This window comes from Sceloporus undulatus, chromosome 1, assembly GCF_019175285.1.
Source record: "Sceloporus undulatus isolate JIND9_A2432 ecotype Alabama chromosome 1, SceUnd_v1.1, whole genome shotgun sequence".
Classification (NCBI taxonomy): Eukaryota; Metazoa; Chordata; class Lepidosauria; order Squamata; family Phrynosomatidae; genus Sceloporus; species Sceloporus undulatus.
The window spans coordinates 29054712-29075551 of NC_056522.1; the positions used below are offsets into that span (position 1 = coordinate 29054712).

Genomic DNA, 20840 nt, shown 5'->3' on the forward strand with positions numbered 1-20840 from the left:
TGTGCATCCTCTGGGGGGAGGCCGGGTCCGAGAGGACATCCTCGTCCGAGGGTGCCTCAGAAGGAAGCAGCGGCTCGTCTTCGGAGTCCAGGTCAGAGGAGAGGGGGTCCGTCACTCTAACCTGGGATCTCGGGCGGGTTGGAGCGAGGTCCGCTGAAGACCGGGAGCACCTGCGGGGTGGAGACGGCGACCTCTCGTAGACCGACATGGTCGGGACCGATCTGGATGGGGTGGCCCGGTCTATGGGATGGGGGTTCAGCCTGGTGAACTCCCTCATAGCTCTGTCCTCCGAAACAGACACGTAGTACCGGCGCGACTGTGTGTCGAAGAAGAGGTCGGGAATGTCATGCCCGCGGGGCTGGTCTTCCTCGTCGTCGGTTGCCGGATGGGAGGGCGACCGGTGCTCTGGGGAGCGACGAAGAACGGTGTAGTCCGTCCCGTGGACAAAGTCCATGGTGGGCAGGGGCAGTGGAGTGTCCGGTACCGGGGTCCCCCGGTCTACCGGCATCGGCTCCGGGTCGCGGGGAGCTGCCGAAGCGGAAGCGCGGGCCTGTTTGGACGGGGAGCGCTTCTTCTCCTTCGCCTTCGGTGGATCGGTGGCGGGTCGATCCTTGGAGGGTTTGGACTTTTTAGGGGCAGGGTCACGACCGGGTTTGTCGTGGTGCCTCTTCTTCCCAGGCCTGGGAAGCTCCTCCGTTGGAAAGAACGGATTGTCCGGAAGGTCGAGGAGGACAGCAGCCGCTGCCGACGAGGAAGGTCTCGGGGACTTTGCCCCTTCCAAAGGCACAGTCAGTTCCTTGGACTTCGGAGCGTGGCGAGATGCCTTGGATGCCTTGGACGACGAAGGCGACACGAGATGGACCTCCGGCTCGGTAGCCTTCTTCGAACGCGAGCCCTCCAATCCCTTCTTCGGTTTGGAGGCCGGCTCAGTACCCTCAGTCCCCGAAGACTTATGGGGGCGCTTGGAGAGTTCGTCGGTGGCGCTGGGCGGTTTGGAGCCACGGGCCACATCGGAGGTGGTGGAAGAGGTCGTCCTGGCCGGGACACACACCACGCTGGAAACGGCGGCCCTCCCCGATGTCACGCTGGACACACTGGCCAGAGACGAGGTGGGGGGCACGGGAGGCGGGACAGAAGACGACCGTGAACCCCCCTCCTGTACCTTGCCGAGGGCAATTGCCGAAGTGAGCCGGGACTCACAGTTCTTGCGGGCCTGGGAGGAGAGAGATCTGCAGAGCAGACAGGCCTTGGTGTCATGGTTCTTGCCAAGGCACAGCAGGCAGGAGGAGTGCGGGTCCTGGACGGGCACCTTGCCCCCGCAAATGTCGCACTTCTTGAAAGGCGCAGGCATTTCCAGAGTCGTCAAAACCAGTGGGAGAATCCGTAAACGAGGTCAACAGTCCGAAAGTCCGAAGTTACCAGGGGCGGGAGACAAAGAATGGTCAAGATACAGCCCGAGGTCAAAAAGCGAAAGTGATTCCAAGCAAGCAAAGCAAGCGAAAGTTCCCTGAAGCAGCTAGCGCGGCGGAAAAAAGGAACTGGGGAAAAGAGCGGGAAGGCAGGGGCCTTATAACGGGTGGACGGAGTTACCGCCAAAAAGTTTCAATATGTTGCAGAGTTAACTCTGCCCAGTGATTCCAGTAGGTTCCGAGCAGCACTGCACAGGCGCAGTGAAACCCATTTGTATGATTCGCAGAGACCACGAAGAAGAAATAAAAATTTTATTATTATTATTATTTAAGATGTCTGGAAAAGGCAGCTCTTTGTGGAAGGAGTATTTGTGGCTGACTGTGTATTGTGCATTTTGGTTGGCTCAATGAAGGTATTGCTGTTTGATGGATTGTGGATATTATTAGACTTTATTTATAACTAGTTACTTCTAAACTCTGGTTTTAGTCTTAACCAAAAACAGGTATTGCCCTCAGTCATCCGAGGAACCTGTGCATCCTTGATGTTATTTAGCATTTTCTTCTTAAAAGATACATTCATAAATTGTTTTTTGTGGGTTTTTCGGGCTATGTGGCCATGTTCTAGAAGAGTTTCTCTCTATTCATAATTTTTTTCAGAACAAATGTTTAATTTAAGGGAGAATACTGGGACTTAAATGACACATAATCCCTCTTAAAAGCTATCTATGCAAACAAGCATACATTTGAATTCTGAACACCAACCTTTTTTTACTAAGGGATTTCTACAACTTTTAAGCAGCAATTAAAAAAATTCTGCTACGTTCATTCCTTTGGACTACATTGTTCACTTAGTGCTCGCCCATCTCTCAGTTTTAAGAAAATTATACTCACTGCTCATTCCAATCTCCTATTCTATGTTCTACTTTAATTATTCCACAGTATAATTCTCCCTTCACAAATTGTTTGAAGGAATTAAAACAAATAAGTGGGTCTGTTCTTTGACTCTGCTCTACTTCTGTTCTCCATGTGCTGACTGTGCATGTCTGTAGAGGAAGTCTACATCCAGAGGTGTATGGCATCCCCTACACAGAACGCACATTCAAAGCACATATGTCAGACGGGATCAAGGCCCAAGAAATCATGCAGCACTTTGTTCCTGAGAGAAGTCAACTAGGTTGCTATTGCATCCATTTGTCCTGCACACTAAAAACAAAGAGTAAGCCTCTGGCCTGGTTTGCAGAACAATGGCAAAAACAGATCTAATAATAAAGGCTACACGCCTGTAGCACAGGGCAGTGTCTATCAGTTTCTATGAACAGACCCAGAAAGTGAACACAGGTCCAAAACATACTGCAGAAATAATCCAGTGAGATCACTTTAACTACCCTTGCTCAGTGCTAGGAAATCCTGAAAATTGTGGCACCAGACCTCTAACACAGAAAGCTAAGTGTATCACAAAACTACAGTTCCCACAATTCCCTAGCACTGAGCCAGGGCAGTTAAAGGAGTCTCAAACTGGATTATTTCTGGAGTGTGTTTTGGACCATAGTCTTACTTTCTGAAAGGCACAACAAGGAATTGGTACATATTTGGCTTATAATGTGCCAAACAATGGCTGCATTCAGGTATCACGCACAACTATGACTTAGTACAAAACAAATGAGCAAGATTTCTACTTTGCCTGTTAAAGAAAAAATGGATGTACATGTAAATCACAGCATTTTAGTTTTAAAAGCACTGAACTACGGTAGAAGAAGAAGAAGAAGAAGAAGAAGAAGAAGAAGAAAGGAGCTTGTGAGACGTTCTGTGGCTTGCCTTTGCCACACTAAACTATGGTTTAGCATGGCATCCTAGGTGATGTAATAGAGAATGAACTGAGCAGTTACTTTCTTCTGGGGACTTTTCTGAACATCACTTACTTCTGTCAATCTATAACAAGGTCTAGAGGCTCACAGACAAATCGAATCACTTTCTTGAAACGTAAAGCTAAGCCCATTGATCTGGCAGTTAACTCTACGTATGGATGTATGCACTTTCAAGTGGCTTGTCAACCTATGGCGACTCCATGAATGTATAGGGTTTTCTTAGACAAGGAATACTCAAAGGTGGTTTGGCTGGTTCCTTCCTCTGTTCTATAGCCTACAGCATATGGCATTCATTCATGGTCTCCCATCCAAGTACTGACCAGGGCTGACTCTGCTTAGTTTCCAAAATCAGACAAGATCCGGTGCTGGACAAGCATTGAATAAACTTGGACAACTGAGCAAAATATGTTTAATTTTAAGGACAAATACTACAAGGCTCACAAGCTGTTAATTTTTTTTGCATGTGTGCACTATACATCCAATCTATATGACCCAAGGATAGTATCCTGCTTCATATTTTCAGAAATCATGTCTGGAATACTAGTTGAGCTCAAAAAGACTGGGAGGAAGTGGAAGTTTCACAAAAGGCTGTGATCTGCTGGGATTACTGATCAAAGAAACATGTATGCGTTGAGAAAAGACTCAATTTCACATTGATCTTATTTTTGTACATAGTTAATTTATGTTTCCTTTATGTTACTTAAAATAACAGCGCAAATACATAAGAGAGTTGCAATTAAGCAAGCCATCTAGATCAGTTAACTACACTGAATCAGAAAACAGTTTTGTTTTATCCCAAATACAAATTACATACTGTTTTCTATACTATAAGACTCTATTGCACTGTAAAATAGTTAACAGAATGATTAATACTTTTGCTTATCGATAAAAGGTGCAGCAGCCTCCCCAAGAAAATAGTCTATGAAGACAAGAGCTGGTTTATATGCACTAATATTCAGTAGTTTAAAAAGTCATCTAGGCAGTGTTCTGAAATCTCTAGACAATAATACTAATTGAAATATTCCAGTTAACCCATGAAACAGGAACTGTCCTGAAGTATATTCATTCTATTCCTGACAGGAAAAAAAATGAAAAGAAAATTTTTGCATCACAGTCCAAAGACTAGCAAATGTGTGTTATTTTGTATCCGATGACAATTCAGGAAGCAAGCTTCAGTATCTAATTAGAAAAAAATAACAAACTCAGATTATGCCATGGACAGAATTATAGTGAACTTCCAAGAGTTAACAGATTCAAAGAAAACATTTAAGCAGACCAGCTCTAAAAGCTTACTGCATGATGGGTTTGAGATCATTATACAGTACTCAAAACAGCACAGCTCTAAATTGTAAAACTAAAGCACAGGTGACCAAAACATTTGTACTGACTGTTCACAAATAAAACAAGGGCCTTTGACTCCTGGGTGCACTTGTCCTTTCAGCAGGGATCTTGTTTATAGCTGTGCGCCTTCAAGTCGTTTCTGACCTATGGCAACTATAGCCGACTCTATCATGGGGGTTTCTTGTCAAAATTTGTTCAGAAGGAGTTTGACATTGCCTTTGCCTTCCTCTGAGGCTGAGAGAATGTGACTTACCCATGGTCAGCCAGTGGGTTTCCATGGCTAAGCAGGGATTCAAACCCTGATTTTCAAAGTCGCAGCCCACTGCTCAAACCACTATACCATGATGGGAAGGCATCCTACAGTTAGGAAAAAGGGGCATTCCTTGATGTGAGAGGAAAAGTAAAACCAACAAGTCCCCTACACCAGATCTGAACAATACAGAAGGACAGGTTGCCTACCTGTAACTGTAGTTCTTTGAGTGGTCATCTGTGAATCCACACAAATGGGTTTTCTGCACCTGCGCAGTAGATATTGGAACCACTGGAATAGCTAGGGAACACTTTTTGGCAGTAGCTCTGCCCATCCTCTATATAAGGCCCGTCTTCCCACTCTTACCCAGTTCTAGAACCGCCGCAATGGAGCAGACCGGAAGCAGGGCAGGACACGGCCAAGGGGAGGATGGGAGGGATTTGTGTGGATTCACAGATGACCACTCGAAGAACTACAGTTACAGGTAGGCAACCTGTCCTCCTTCTTCATGGTCTCTGTGAAGCACACAAATAGGTCAGACTGATTAGCTTGTATTGTGCAGGAGGAGGGAGTGTCCTGAATAAAGCTAATAAACAATGTGTGATTATTGATTTAACAACTAATCTGAGAGATGTTGGAAAGGAGAATTGTTCTGTCAAAGGCTGCCTCATGTCTGTGTCTGGCATCAAGTCTATAATGGTTGATAAATGTAAGAGGTTGTGACCAGACTGCAGATTGACAAATGTCCTCCAGAGGAATGCTGGAGAGAAAGGCAGAAGAAGCTGCTACCACCCTGACAGAATGAGCCCAAATTCGGGCAGGCTGAGTCTTCCCAGAGAGTTCGTAGGCAAGGTGAATTGTCAATACTACCCATTTCAAGAAGTGTTGCAGGGAGACTGGCAGTCCAAGCTTCGAGGTGGAGTAACAAACAATTTTTGGGACTTTCTGGAAGCAGAAGTCCTGTCAAGGTAAAAGGCAAGGGCTCGCCTGACATCCAGAGAATGTAGACGGCGTTCAGTCTCTGAGGAGAGGTTCTGAGCCACGGTGGGGAGAACAATGTCCTGGTTGAAGTGAAAGGCTGAAATGACATTTGGCAAAAAATAAACGTCTGGGTGAAGGATCACCTTGACCCTGAAAAACCTGAGGTAGGGTGAATCCACATGAAGGGTACAAGTTCACTAGCTACTAGGAAGGCAGTATTCCAAGTAAGCAGCCTGAAATCACAAGAGGCAAGAGGCTCAACTGGGCTTTGCAGACAAAGCAGACAAAACAAGGCTGAGGCTCCAAGCCGGGATCAGGGTGGAAATCGGAGGTCTCAAACTAGTTAAGCCCTTGAGAAATTTCTTGACTAAAGGATCCACAAAGAAAGCAGGCCGGTCTATGAATTGGAAATGTGTACAGATGGCTGCCATGTAGCATTTGAATGAAGGGACAGAGAGACCTGACTGAAAAAAGGTTGAGAAAGTCCAGGATGACAGGAATGGTGACATCCAAAGGGAAAAGGCCCTTGGAGTGCAAGGAAGTAGAGAATCTGTTCCATTTCAAGGAATAAGATTTCCTAGTGGATGGCTTGTGGGCTGCCAAGATGACATCTCGGACCGGAGCCGAGCATTGGGCTAGGGAAGAATCCTCCAAGCCGCGAGATGGAGAGTTTCGACCTTGGGGTGGCAAACCTGGCCATCAGGGAGGGTCAGGAGGTCCGGACGGGCCGGCAGGTGTTGGAAGCGGTTGGATGACAGGTGGAGAAGGGGGCGAACCACGGCTGTCAAGGTCACCATGGGGTGATCAGGATGGCATCGGATCAGTCATCTTGGATACCACTCTGGTGATCAAGGGAAATGGAGGAAAGGTGTACAGCATCTTGTTGGACCATTGGAAGAGGAAGACATCCCCCCGGGATTGATGGGATGGAATCTGGCAGCAAAACTGCCGGCAATGAGAGTTTTGCGGGGAGGCAAAAAGGTCGATCTCGGGAGAGCCCCAGGGAGAGAAGAGAAAGTGGACGACCTGAGGGTAGAGTCGTCATTCATGGCAGGAGTCTGGAGACCTGCTGAGTTTGTCTGCCAGTTCGTTGTCACCTCCAGGCAGGTGGATCGCCTGACGGGTGATAGTCCTGGGAATGCACCAGTCCCAAATTTGCAAGGTGAGGTCAAGAAAGGTGGACGACTTCGTGCCTCCTTGCTTGTTGATGTAATACATCACCATGATGTTGTCAGTGAGAAGAAGCACCACTTGGGGGGACAAGATGGATTTGAAGGACTTCAAGGCCTTCTGTACCGCAAGCATCTCCAAGGCACTGATGTGGAGATGTTCTGACGTGGACCATCTTCCATGGACCGACAGGTCCTTGGAGTGAGCACCCCAGCTGGTGATGGAAGCATCAGTAGTGAGCATCACTTGAGGTTGTGTACAGCCCTTATTGGGTCCAGTCACCATAGAAGAGAATGAGAGCTGGACTTTGGTACCGTGATCCAGGAGTTGATTGAAGACTGAGAAAAGGCATGACTGGAACGGGCGAAAGCGAAGATGGGCACAAGGGTCACATATGTTGTGGATGCCATGTGTCCCAAGGCGATCTGGGTGGTGTGGGCCCTGATCCACCTGGAAAAGATGCAGGCCTGGATGGAGGACCTGAGATTGGCAAACCTGTTGGCAGGCAGGTAGGCTTTCAATGTCGTCAAATCTAAGTCTGCACCTAGGAAGCAAACCTTTTGGGTTGGATAGAGGGTGGATTTGTCTTTGGTGAGTGTCAACCCGAGAAATCGAAGCAGAGAGATGACAATGTCTATGTGAAAAAAGAGCATCTCTCTGGAGGGTGCAACGAAAAGCCAATCGTCCAGGTAGGGGAAGATGATGACTTGTTGATGGAGGTAGGCCACAACTACCGGCATGCACTTTGTGAATACCCTTGGGGCTGAGGATAGTCCTAAGGGTAAGACCCAGTACCAGAAGAAGGCGGGACAAACGGAGAAGGCAAGAAGGTTTTGGTGATGTTCCCTGATGCTTATATAATAATATGGAAGTAAGCATCCCGGAGGTCCAGAGTCGTGAACCAATCTCCAGCCTGTAACAAAGGAAGCGAGAGTTACCATTCTGAATTTCTTGAAAAAAAGAAAAGAATTGAGGTAGCGAAGATCCATAATGGGACAGGAACCTCCATACCATTTGAAGACAATAAAATAACGGGAGAAAAAACAGTCTCAAGACTGGGAAAGGGGGATGGGCTCGATGGCCCCTTTTTCCAATAAAGAGCGCACTTTGTCGAGAAGGTTGTCTGAGGGGGGGTTAATGAGGATGGAGCCCCTTGGGGGGGATGTTGAAGCTCTAGGGCATAACCCCTCAACACAATTTGCAAGACGCAAGAGTCTGATGTTATGGTGGCCCAAGCGTGGTAGAATGAGGCCAAACAATCCCCAAAAGGCAAGTGGGCAGCGAAGTGCGCTGAAAATCTTCAGAATCGGCGCTTGCCTTGGTCAGAGTCCCTCTTTTGGAAGGGCTGTTTATAATGTTGCTGGCATTTGCTGGAAGAAGTAGAAGGTTGAGAGTACCACTGGCCCTGGTAGTCAGTGTATTGAGCCATTCCAAACAGTCACGGGACTGAGAGGGTTGGTGAGAAGAAGAGGACATACCATATTTCTGGGCAGTATACCTCATTTTGTTCTTAAAGTCCAACTTTTCGTTGGTTTCTTTGTGGAACAAACCGGTGGCATCAATAGGGAAGTGTTCAATAGCTGATCTGGCCTGGGGAGTTAGGTCAGAGGCCCTCAACCAGGCATAGCGGTGGTGGGAAATGGCTGCAGCCAGTTGTTTAGTTGAACAATCAGCCAAATGCCTCGCTGAAGATTTGTTGGGAGGTGAGGGCGTAGATCTTGGTGTGAATAGCGAAGGCTATGCATTTCTTGTCTTCGGGAAAGTCGTCGTAAAGAGATTGGGCTCTTTCCCAGAGACTTTGTTGACAGTCTTGATTGGTATCGAGACCGAGAGATGGACAAGAATTTTTGTCTTGCTGGTGAGAGAAGACTTTGGCCTCATCCTTGGAGGCCTTATGCTTCTTTTTGTCTGGCTTAGAGGACTCAGAAAACTTGGGTTGCTTCAGAGAAGCGAGGCCAGACATACCCTCTATGGGCTTCTTGCGCTTACCATGGTGCAGAGAGCCTTGGCCAGCCATTGGAGGCTTGTCATTGGCCTGAGATGCCCTGGGATGAGATTTCAAAGTAGGCCTGAGGATTTGGAAATGGAAGGAGGATTTCAGCCTCATTTCTCTATTCTTCCTTACCAGTTAATACTCTTTCTGTACACAATGCAGTTACCTTTAAGACTATGACTGCTGAAGGAAATGGTAGGGCCACTGCGTCGAGAGGATGGCAAAATGTTAACAGGGGACAGAGAAAAGGCAGAATTACTCAACACCTTCTTTGCCTCAGTCTTCTCAGAAAAGGAAAAGGATGCTCAACCTGAGGATAATGGAGCAAAGGACAGAATAGGGGAATTTCAGCACAGAATAAGTAAAGAGATAGTAGAGGAACACCTTGTTAATCTAAATGAATTTAAGTCTCCAGGACCAGATGAACTCCATCCAAGGGTACTAAAGGAACTGGCAAATGTAATATCGGAGCCATTGGCAATCATATTTGAAAACTCCTGGAAAATAGGAGAAGTCCCAGCAGACTAGAGGAGGGCAAACGTTGTCCCCATCTTCAAAAAGGGGAAAAAAGAGGATCCCAACAATTATCGTCCAGTTAGTCTGACATCAATACCAGGAAAGATTCTGGAGCAGATAATTAAACAAAGAGTCTGTGAACATCTAGATGGCAATTCCATAATCACAAAAACTCAACATGGGTTTCAGAGAAACAAGTCATGCCAGACAAATCTAATCTCTTTCTTTGATAAAATTACCAGCTTGGTAGATGAAGGGAATGCTGTGGATATAGTATATCTTGATTTCACTAAGGCCTTTGACAAGGTTTCCCATGACATTCTTGCATACAAGCTTGTAAAATGTGGGCTAGACAAGGCAACTGTTACATGGATTTGTAACTGGTTGACTGGCCGAACCCAAAGGGTGCTCAATAATGGCTCCTTTTCATCCTGGAGAGAAGTGACCAGTGGGGTCCCACAGGGCTCTGTCCTGGGCCCAGTGCTATTCAACATCTTTATCAGTGACCTGGATGACAGAATTGGGAGCATACTTATCAAATTTGCAGATGACACCAAATTAGGAGGAATAGCTAATACCCCAGAGGACAGGATCAACATTCAAAATGACCTGAATAGACTAGAAAGCTGGGCCAAAGCTAACAAAATGAAGTTCAACACGGAGAAATGTAAGGTATTGCACTTAGGGCGGAAAAATAAAATGCACATATAGGATGGGTGACACCTGGCTGAATGAAAGTACATGTGAAAGGGATCTAGGAGTCCAAGTAGACCACAAGTTGAACATGAGTGAACAGTGTGATGCGGCAGCTAAAAAGGCCAATGCAATTTTAGGCTGCATCAATAAAAGTATAGTGTCTAGATCAAGAGAAGTAATAGTGCCACTGTATTCTGCTTTGGTCAGGCCCCACCTGGAATATTGTGTCCAGTTCTGGGCACCACAATTCAAAAAGGATATTGAGAAACTGGAGCGTGTCCAAAGGAGGGTGACAAAAATGGTGAAGGGTCTGGAAACCATGTCCTATGAGGAACGACTGAGGGAGCTGGGGATGTTTAGCCTGGAGAAAAGAAGATTAAGAGGTGATATGATAGCTCTGTTTAAATATTTGAAAGGATGTCATGTTGAAGAGGGAGCAAGCTTGTTTTCTTCTGCTCCAGAGAACAGGACCCGGAACAATGGATGCAAGCTACAGGAAAAGAGATTCCACCTCAACATTAGGAAGAACTTCCTGACAGTAAGGGCTGTTCGACAGTGGAACGCACTCCCTCAGAGGGTGATAGAGTTTCATTCCTTGGAGGTCTTTAAACAGAGGCTGGATGGCCATCTGTCGGGGATGCTTTGATTTGGATTTCCTGCATGGCAGGGGGTTGGACTGGATGGTCCGTGTGGTCTCTTCCAACTCTATGATTCTATGATTTGAAGCTATTTTCATCATTCTGTTTTTGTGCTCAGAAAATGTTTGATTAATTTTTAAATTTGATTTATTGCTATTTATCCTTAATACATTCTATTGCTGGCTATGTGTTGAAATGTCCAAAGTCATGTCTAAATACTTCTCTATACATCCTTTGGGGCACTTGAACAATACAGCCAACAAGAGCAACCATTACATAAAACTTGCAGAATGTGTTTGGCTACACATACGCACAACATGGAGTAGAAGTCAACTTCTCAAGAGTCAGGACTTTCATTTTAAAACATGAAGCAAGTTTCTGAAACTTTCCTGAAAGAGTCAGGACAATGAATACTGAAGGCACCATAGTCAAAGAAATGGCTCAATAAAATATTCAGTGGCTACAGATGGTATTTCAGAGGCATTCTGCGTACTTGTCATGACTAGCAAAATCGGTTGAGCAAGTCAAAAGCTGCAACAAAGTTCAGAGAACTCTTCAAACTAGGAAATAGAATTTTATACAATTTGTATATCATACACTGTCTAGGTACAGAATTTTAAGCTTTTCAAGGTGAAGAACAATCAAGCAGAACAATCTGAAGTGACAAAGTCATGTCAGCAGAAACCTATCAGCAACTGAAGATGCTGCTCATTACACTGCTTGCAATCAGTCACATATACAATACACGATAGTTTTATAGATAATCCACAGAACTAAAAGCATAATGTTCTTATAGTACAAGTTTAGAAAGCAAAATCCAGCACCAGATCAGATTGTGGGAATCCAAAGGTGTAAAGCCATGACATATATATTTATCAAGGAATGATCATGGACAAGTTATTAAGAAAGTCATGTTTCATTGGACAAAAAATCTATAGGTCTACATGAACACTCTTTATTATTGTTGCTGGATGTACTTGGCATAATTTGTTCAGAGAGGGTTTGCCTTTGCTTCTGAGTCTGAGAGAGTGTGACTTACCCAAGGTCACCCAGTGGGTTTCCATGGCTGAGGGATGTGAAGCCTGGTCTCCAGAGTCATAGTCTAATGCTCAAATCACTACACCACGCTAGTTTTCTTCTATGACTCTTGTTATCCATGTACAAACAGTGTTACCCCAGTTAAAATAAAATATCAGTTACGAATAGTTAATTAATTTTTCAATGAAGGATGCAGAGACTTCAGAAGCGAAAAATACTAACAGAAACTCTTCAGTTGCCTCCAAATACTATGTAAAATTATATACACTGAACTTTTCTTTGACATCTCAGTTCTTTTGGCTTGAGTTCAAGTTGCATCATTCCAGTAGCTGGCTGAGTACTTTCTGACCTGGGACTCTCATCTACCAGTAGTATCTTTTGCTTCGTTTTGATTGTCTCATCACAGAGTTTTTGTGGTAAAGGACATTCGAAAGCATTTACCAGTGCCTCCTTTTCCAGCATCCTAGGAAGACTTAACTGAAGTGCCACTGCTGTTGTCTTTGAGAGATCCTCTGCCAATGTCACCTCCAACTATTGCTGCTGCCCAGTAGACATTGGCAGGAAAATGGTACACCCCCTCCTGGCCACATGGGGACCAGAGACAAAGGGTAATAAAAACATGTAAAAACATGTAACTTTCAATAAAGTTTTTTTTTAAAAATGTAACAAAATGTCAGTTCCATTAACAACAGAAAAGTAACTTCTTTTGAGATCCAAGCTGTTCCTGTTCTGTGTGAAGCTAGCTGCTCCTTTCTTAAGTAGGGAACACTGAATTTCTGAAGACGTTCCTGTATTGTAACATTTAGAAAAACATTTAGGTACTGAATAGGTGAAACTTGTCATGTTAGCCAATGCAGACAAAAGACGCTTCTTGTTGCATGGCCAGAATATGATTTCCTGGATTTGAAAATACCAATTTTTGCCGCAAACCAACAGGGGGAACATCAACAAGAAGGAGCAATGGTATGGGACCTAATTCTTTTAAAGTTTACCTCCAACAATGATAAAACTCATTCATTTGGACTACAATTGGCAAGTTTGAAGGAGCTGCCAACGAAACTTCAAAACCTTACATGAAGTATTTTCTGCATTTTGGTTGGCCAAAAATGGTATCACTCTTTTATGTTAGTCTTTTGTGGTTTTGTGTTATTTTGTTGTATTATCCAATCCCACTACCATGGACAGGTAGTCCCATGGTGGACCACAGATTGGAAACACTCACTATACATTCCAGTCCCCAAGAAAGGAGATATCATAACCATCACTCTCCTGCATTAATGTCTTATACAAGCAAAATGATGCTAAAAAACTTTGCAACAAAAACCTTTACCATATATGGAATGAGAAACTTATGTCCAAGTTGGGTTCAGAAAAGGAAAAGGCAGAAAGGACCATATTACAAGCATACTTTGGACAATGGTGCTCACCAAAGAATTTCAGACTGAAATCAGTCTGTGATTTATATAATATAGCAAAGCCTTTGATTATATAGGCCATGAAAACTATGGATTGTTCTTAAAGTAAAGGGTGTGTCCTGATGTATAATCTATACTCATAGGGCAAGAGGGCACCGTCATGACACTGTGGTGAAGCAGAAGGCTGAATTTTTTATTTATACACAAAACATATCATACATTAGGATCAGAGGAGGGAGGTGTGAAAATTGAGGGAAGAAACATCAACAATTTAAGATATGGAGAAGTTACTTCAATAACAGCAGAAAATAGCAAAGACTTGGAATGACTATTGAAGAAAGTTACGGAAGAAAGTGCAAAGGCAGGGTTACAGTTGAGCATTAAGAAAAAAATAAAGCCCACAGATTTACATAACTTTAAAATGGATAATGAGGACACAGAAATAGCTGAAGAATTTTTTTCCTACCTTAAGCTTGGTCATAATAAAAATGGAGACTGTGATCAAGAATCAGAAGACGACTAAGACTTGGGAGGGCAGCTACGAAAGAGCCAGATAAACCTCAAGTATAAAGATACATCAGTGAATACCACAGTCAGTATCCCGCATGTCACAGCATTTCCCAATTTCTATGTACCATTGTGAAAGCTGGACAGTGAAGCAAGCTGACAGGAAAAAAATCAATGTGATGCTAGAGGAGATTGCTAAGGATACCATGCACTGCCAAACAGACATATGAGTCCAAGAGCAAATCAAGTGTTAACTCTTCCTAGAAGCCAAAATACCAAACTGAGGCTATCATCCCTTGACTACATGAGGTGACATCTCTCATTAGAAAAGATAATGCTTGGTAAAGTGGAAGGCAGTAGGAAAAGAGGAAGACTCCATTACAAGTAGAAGACTCAAGCAAGCCACATCCTTAAGTTTGCAAGAACTCAAACAGGATTGTTACTAACAAGGTGACCTAGAGGTCACTCAATAACAGGGTTGCCACAAGTCAAAGCTGACTTGATAACAACAAACTTTGCAAAATATGCTCACCGATGCCTATGTCTGCAGTTACTTGGAACTGCATAGATGTGATACACACTTCCAGCCATTTCATCTTCTGTCTGGTAAATATCAAGAAGCAAAAAATTCTTACAAGCTAAGGGAAAAGGAAATACCCTGAAAATTTGAATGTTTCCCCAACTTCCATGCTGAAATCTTATTAATAAAAGGCTCACAGAGCTCAGATTCCAAAACACCATACAGAGACACATATTTTCGTTGTCATGCCTTTGATAACAGTTTCTTAATTTTTCTGCCCCTATTCACATAGCGTTAGAGATTACAAAATATTAGCGCAGATACTATTTCAGAAAATGAAGACATATAATTATTCAACAGGTGGAATGACTAATAGATGCATGTTTGCCTGCTCTTCAGAAGGGTTTGCTATGTTCATAAGGAATGAGCTAGCAAGCCTAACTTTAAAATCTGCCCCTTGCCCTATAAATCTGTCAGAATGCAAACAGCAAACTAATCTGTACCTTTATACAAGACACTGAACAGTGATAAACAGTATGTGCAAGCCTCAACAGAAATACTTATATAATCCATTATATCAGTCTGCTGTCTGGAACTTGTAATTCAGAAATCACATCCACAGCATGAAAAGAGATAGTGTTGTTTTCTTTAGTTGCTAAAGGTGCTTCACTTGGTTTTGGGAGGAGTGAGTCTAATTCAAGTCACAAGAAATATCTACAATTATGTATAGAATATAATTTCTTACCTTCCACCCGTGTTTCCAAGTGCTTATCCAATTCTGCATCTCTTTTCACTGCCTCATCTGAGACCTTAGGAGCATTTGAAAAGCAAACTAGAACAATACTCATGTTATCACGACTTCCCTATATTTTGGGAGGAAAAATAGTACATATTTGAGATTTAGTGTTTTATCATTTACAGTCACAGTCCACATGATTAGATGCTAAATAAATGAAAAACTATGTGCTAGTGATTTGTTAGATATTTCTTACTGTCAGTTTTACTTTAAAATAATTATGTGGTCCATAATATACTTTAATTCAGAGTATAAAATGCATTAATTATTTCTGTTTCAACAAACTGTCATAACTAAAATCTGTTGCAATTTTTAACATATATGAATGATCACCATAGATGTTGAAATTTGAAAAGAAAAGTTGTACAGCTCTTAACATTTTATCAATCCAATATACCTCTACTCTAAACACTGAGATACTGTATACTGTTGAAAAGTCAACTGACTCATTTCATAGTCCATCAAAATGTACATTTAAACAACAGAATGTTTTCACAGTTCTCATCTCACATAACTAGAGGCCTGAACATACTAGTTTGCAAATGGATAAAAGGTCAAACACAAACTTATTTTTATATCATTCATTTTCATATACCAATTCAAATGTAACCTTTTTATTCTGAAAAGCAAAATGTGCACTTGAAAGTAACGTGAGATATTTCCCAACAAATAAAAAAAGAAAAGAAAACCCAGTCTTCACAAGAAGAACCACCAATTCTAGATTTTTTAACAATAACATCAAAGTACAACTAGTTTCTAATATTCTTCAGTCAGAAAGAAAAAGGAATTTGTCCTTCCTTTCTAAAAGATCTAACATTTTGCTGTTTCAAGTATTTTGTTCCAAAGTAAATGGAAATATTAACTTCCACTGAAAAGTTTTTGAATGTACAAAATTCTAGCCAGATTGTGTAAGTGGCATTAACAGTCCCAAACCCAATACAAGGATGAATTCCTAGAAAGTTCACAGTTCTATCAGTCTGTAATTCTTTAATAAGTTCTTAAGGGAATTGTTAGCAATACAGAGAAGCCGAACATTCATTCAACAGGGTTTAATTTTTTAAAGGGATAAGGGATATCCTTTTTGTGTTGCCTTTTGGGAGTTAAAAAAAGGTTACATACCTTGTGTAAACAAGTGTCCACAACCCAATTGCACACTTTTTCCAGATCATCTGATACTTGAAGCCTAGACTTAACAAATTCACAGAGCTCCTCGTTGCTCATTACATCCCAGATTCCATCACAAGCCAGGACAATAAATTCATCCTCTTCTGCTCTTACAATTTCATAAACCTCAGGTTCTGGAGAAACAAGTTGTTCTGTAGGGCCTTTGCCATCAACGCATTTGTAGTCATAGTCCCCCAAAGCACGGGAAACGGCCAATGAGCCATTAACACGCTGAATCATGACACTCCCACCTGCATTCTGGATTCTCTCCTTCTCCCTAGGATTACAAGGCTTGTGATCCTGTGTTGAAAAGCAGACTTGTCCATTCCTATAAAGAACAGCACGAGAGTCTCCACAATTGATAAAGTAAATGTGCTCAGGTGAAATCAGAACTCCCACTGCTGTTGAACCACTCCTGTCCATGCCATTTCTGAGATCTGAAAAATTGCGCATGTATTCATCAATTTTCAAAAAGCCAGTTCTGATTCCACTCTTTACATTTTCCACTGAAGGTTCAAAAGTAGAGCTGGGCTGTTCTGATCCCCTGAAGTCTTCATTGTTAGTAATGTGATCTAATAAGTGGTTTGAGCAGTAATTTGCCACACGAGATCCTGCATGACCATCATAAACAGCGAAGAAGGACCAGTCCTCCAAACCATGAGGAATTCCTACAACAGCTGTGTGAGCATCTTCCATTTCCACTCTCCATCCTTGCATACTGCTTAGGCCATAGCGCAACCCATTTCCTGCCCCGTGAGCATTATGTTTCTCAGTTTTTGGTTTATCCAAAAATGCACCCATGTTTGCTTGTTTTGCAAATGAATCTGCAAGGCAAAGTTTGATGATGAATACAAAAAGTAGCAATGACAAGGCACACGAAGAACTACCTGAGTAGCCAAACAAAATCCAACTTCAAGACAGACAAAATTATGAAGAATTCCTTTGGTCTTGACAGCTCAAACAAACATCTTGAAATATGTAGTGTTTCATTATTAAAATTATGAAATGATCCAGATACCTGTCTGCCAGATGATAGGTGAGAAATCATACAAATGCTCTTCAAATAATGCACTCCTTTCACATAAGGAGCCAATATTTCTATATTTTCCCTACACTAGCTTCCAGAGTAATGTGAGGGTCTTTTTCCTCTAGAATGGATGTTAACATAACTATTTCATATTAACACAAGCATAAAATCCCTATTTATATTTGAACCAGTAAGGCACAGAAATAATTGAGACAGTTCCAAAAAGTCCTCCAAGCAACTCAAAACTCTATGAGTACTACAATAAGAGGCAGGCTGCTTTTACCTGAAGCCTTTGTTAAAAAAAAAAGAGAAAAAGAAAAAAGAAACAAGCACCACTGTTCAACACTAAAATGGCTCACAAATATGTTTTATAAATTTTTCATGTATGTTTAACAGGTTTGCTTATATGCAAAAGTCATACTCTTATTTGACTTTTAACCTAATAAATTGTCCATGAAGTAGAACATTATTTTTATAAATGGGCAACTGTGAGCTAGCAACAATGGGTCGATTCACACTAACACAAACTATGGTTTGGTGCTATGGAAATGAACCCCATGCTACATGCTGCCAACTTCAGCTTTCAGGAACAAGATTTTTAGTGAACAGGCATATTGCGCAAAGCAAAGCAAGGCACTTTTCTTAAAACTGTGAAGCAACAACTTTCAGAGATTCTGAAAGATGTCAGACCTATTTTTGGCAATGACTATATCCCAAATACAACATCGGTGAACATCTTAATACATATATGTATTTTAAAACAAATATTTAAATGTATTACAGATCAACTAACTGTGCTGTCTTGTTTACAACTATGCTGACAGACTACCAAAGAGAATACCAAAATGACCTTGATTTAACCACCTGTGTATGAAGTCCCACAAATACAGAGCAGAATATTTACAGAATCAGAAAACAACATTATTCTAACACTTAAACGGACACTAATTAGTATTTTTATTTTTAAATTACATTTAGTCCATACCAAAATACTATTTACCTGACAACTGCACTTCTGTCAATATTTGTACAGATTTCAAACCTTAGGGTTTACATTCCTTCAGCCAACAGGTACAGAACAGGTTATGTTTGAAAGCCTTCAGATAACGCAGGATCCAACATTTGCTTTGACTTGGAATTGCCTAAGAAAAAGTAATAGCAATTAGTGCTTCAAATTATACAAAAGATTAGGAATTTGCTAACATCTCTCTATTCCATACCAAAATAATGTTTTGGTATAGAGCCCTGGTGGTGCAATGGTTAAAAAATCCACTCACTCACAAACCACAAGGTTATGAGTTCAATCCCAGCCAGGGGCTCAGGGTCGACTCAGGAGCTGTACAGACCAGCCAAAAAGGCTAGCATCAGGGTGGAGTGGGGGTGTGGTGACCACCTGCCACCCACCCTGACTCTACCGCCAAAGTGGCATCACACCACCCACCCTTGGCGTCATGATTTTCTGGGGTGCAGTGTTTACACATGCTGCGTGGAAGAAATGTGGAAGAGCCACAGCTGCAAGGCATTTGGGGCTGCTGATCAGGGTCTGCAGCATGCGGATACCACGGCCCAGATCCAGTGCTCAAAGGGGCAGTGTTAAGCCGCCCGTTAGCCACCATCTGTTTTGCCCCTCAGCCTAGCATTCTTTCGAGGTCACTAAAATTAGTACCCAGCTTGTTGGGCAATTAGCTTACAGTTGTAAACCACTTAGAGACTGCTTAGTACAGTATAAAGCAGTATCTAAATGAAGCTGCTATTGAAGCTGCTATTCTATACCTATCAGCAACTATTATTACAGTTCATTTTGCTCAAACACACATACACACAAAAACTGTTACTTTAGTCACAGTTAATATTATGCCAAAACATCTGAACAAGAGTTATACAGTACCTGCTCAGTAAACTAACACATCACAGAGCACCTTGATTTTACATTATTATCTTAAACATTTATTTCATACACTAAAACATCACAGGTATAGAACTTCAGTAAACGTTAAGGACCACAAGCTACCTTTGAAATTCATATACATGTGGAATTTCTTTGATGGATAGGGAAACATGGCTGATTTCAAGAGGCTATTTTCTCATTCTCACTAACAGTTCCCCAGTCAATATTACAGTCAAAATCCATTATTGGTGCAAGTCTACTTTTTCTCACTTAGTAAAAATCACCACTCAAACTATCCCAGAGTATCCCCCAGCTTGTTTTAGCAGATCAAGGAAGGAGGGGGAAAGTTGCAAGAACTGAGAAACATGCTTGTGGAATCATCATTTCCTCATTATATTATGGCAAATTAAGTAATACTACATAATGTACATTATTCTAACAATTACAGTACATCAAAATTACATATTGTGGGTTGAGACTTATTTTGGTATTTTGGTATTTCAAGGCTCTTCATATTTAGAGCCCCAAAACTTTCGTTTGTGTAGTGCTGCTGAGGCAAGTATTAAAAGTAGAAGCCACAGCAATGAGGATCTTGCATAATTATAGGGTAAGATTCTGAAAGACAATGTCATGAACAGATAAACTGGTAACTTTCCTGAAACTCACTTTCCAAATCATTGTAAAGCCATTTTCTTTCAAACTCCACCTCAAACACCACTTTTTTCAAGCATAGTATATCCTTTTAACTGTATTAGTATTGAAAACAGAACCTAAAATAAGTCAATCCCATTTGGTCATGCTAAACTCTTATGGGTGGGCAATTGTGTTAGGGCACAGTTATTTTCACTCAAAAAAGAAATTTTTGAAAGATACATGCAGCCGCTTTGCAGGCTGGGCTGCATTTTCCCATCCCTTCACTAACCTCTCTTTCCCTTGCAAGACCTCCCTGCTTCTCAATCACTGAAGTGTAAGCTTCTTGTATTACTCCACAAAGCACTCTCATACTGATGAAACTAAAGAAATAATGATGATATTGGAAGCTTTGAGGTTTTAACTATGTTGTAAACTATACAAGTATTGACACTTTGTTGGAAATAAAATAAAAAAATAAACCTCCCTCGTTGCTTTCAAGAAGAACTTGAAGATTTTTTGTTCCGCCAGGCTCCCCCCCCCCCCCCCCCCCCGTGAGCCTTGTGGTCATTCTCTTCCCCTTGGCACTGTTTTTGTGTATTCCATTCTACACAGCCACTTGTATAGGGTGTTGTTGGTTTTTACTGTTTTTAATTGTTAACTTTGTATTATTGTCATGCTGATGTTTTAATTGTCTTACTCTTTGATGTACACCGCTGTGATCGCTGGAATAGCGGTATAGAAAATTTATTATTATTATTATTATTATTATTATTACATGAAGAATAAAGATGCCACGCAAAATTCAGTTGTCAGTAAACACAGCAAAACCAGATATATATCTTATCAAGCTTGTAGTGGCTTATCCAACTGTGTTAAGATCGGTGAGAACATTTTACTCCTATGTCACTGAACCATATTATACTCACTGACATTTCTGCAGCTCCATCACAGACAGAGAATTTTAAGGAGGGATATATACAGTAAGGGCTGTTT

The 20840-nt window shown here is 42.1% G+C and overlaps 2 protein-coding genes across 5 annotated transcripts in view; both read right to left on the reverse strand.

Moving 5' to 3' along the window:
• The window catches only part of PPM1B (protein phosphatase, Mg2+/Mn2+ dependent 1B), a 78979-nt gene that overhangs the window by 34013 nt on the left and 24126 nt on the right, over positions 1–20840 (reverse strand). For all 3 annotated transcript variants that reach the window (XM_042445923.1, XM_042445922.1, XM_042445924.1), the window contains exons 2-4: positions 18327–18468; positions 16255–17123; positions 15085–15202 (exon numbers count right to left, since the gene is read on the reverse strand). In XM_042445923.1, the coding sequence (XP_042301857.1) occupies positions 15085–15202; positions 16255–17100 (964 nt within the window). In that variant the 5' untranslated portion in view covers positions 17101–17123; positions 18327–18468. The remainder of the gene's footprint in view (positions 1–15084; positions 15203–16254; positions 17124–18326; positions 18469–20840) is intronic.
• On the reverse strand, positions 1636–14682 carry LOC121919378. Of its 2 annotated transcripts, none has more exons than XM_042445925.1 (2): positions 13779–14682; positions 1636–7929 (listed from the first exon to the last, which is right to left on the reverse strand). In XM_042445925.1, the coding sequence occupies exon 2, from the start codon at positions 7893–7895 to the stop codon at positions 6888–6890; it is 1008 nt and encodes a 335-aa protein (XP_042301859.1). In that variant the 5' UTR covers positions 7896–7929; positions 13779–14682; the 3' UTR covers positions 1636–6887. The 2 variants fall into 2 exon arrangements, with proteins under 2 accessions (XP_042301859.1, XP_042301860.1); XM_042445926.1 differs by lacking the exon at positions 13779–14682 and adding an exon at positions 9176–9274.

What these genes read in the sequence shown, in the direction of transcription:
- LOC121919378 (XM_042445925.1), bottom strand. Translation starts at nt 7,895, where the DNA reads ATGCTTACTTCCATATTATTATATAAGCATCAGGGAACATCACCAAAA.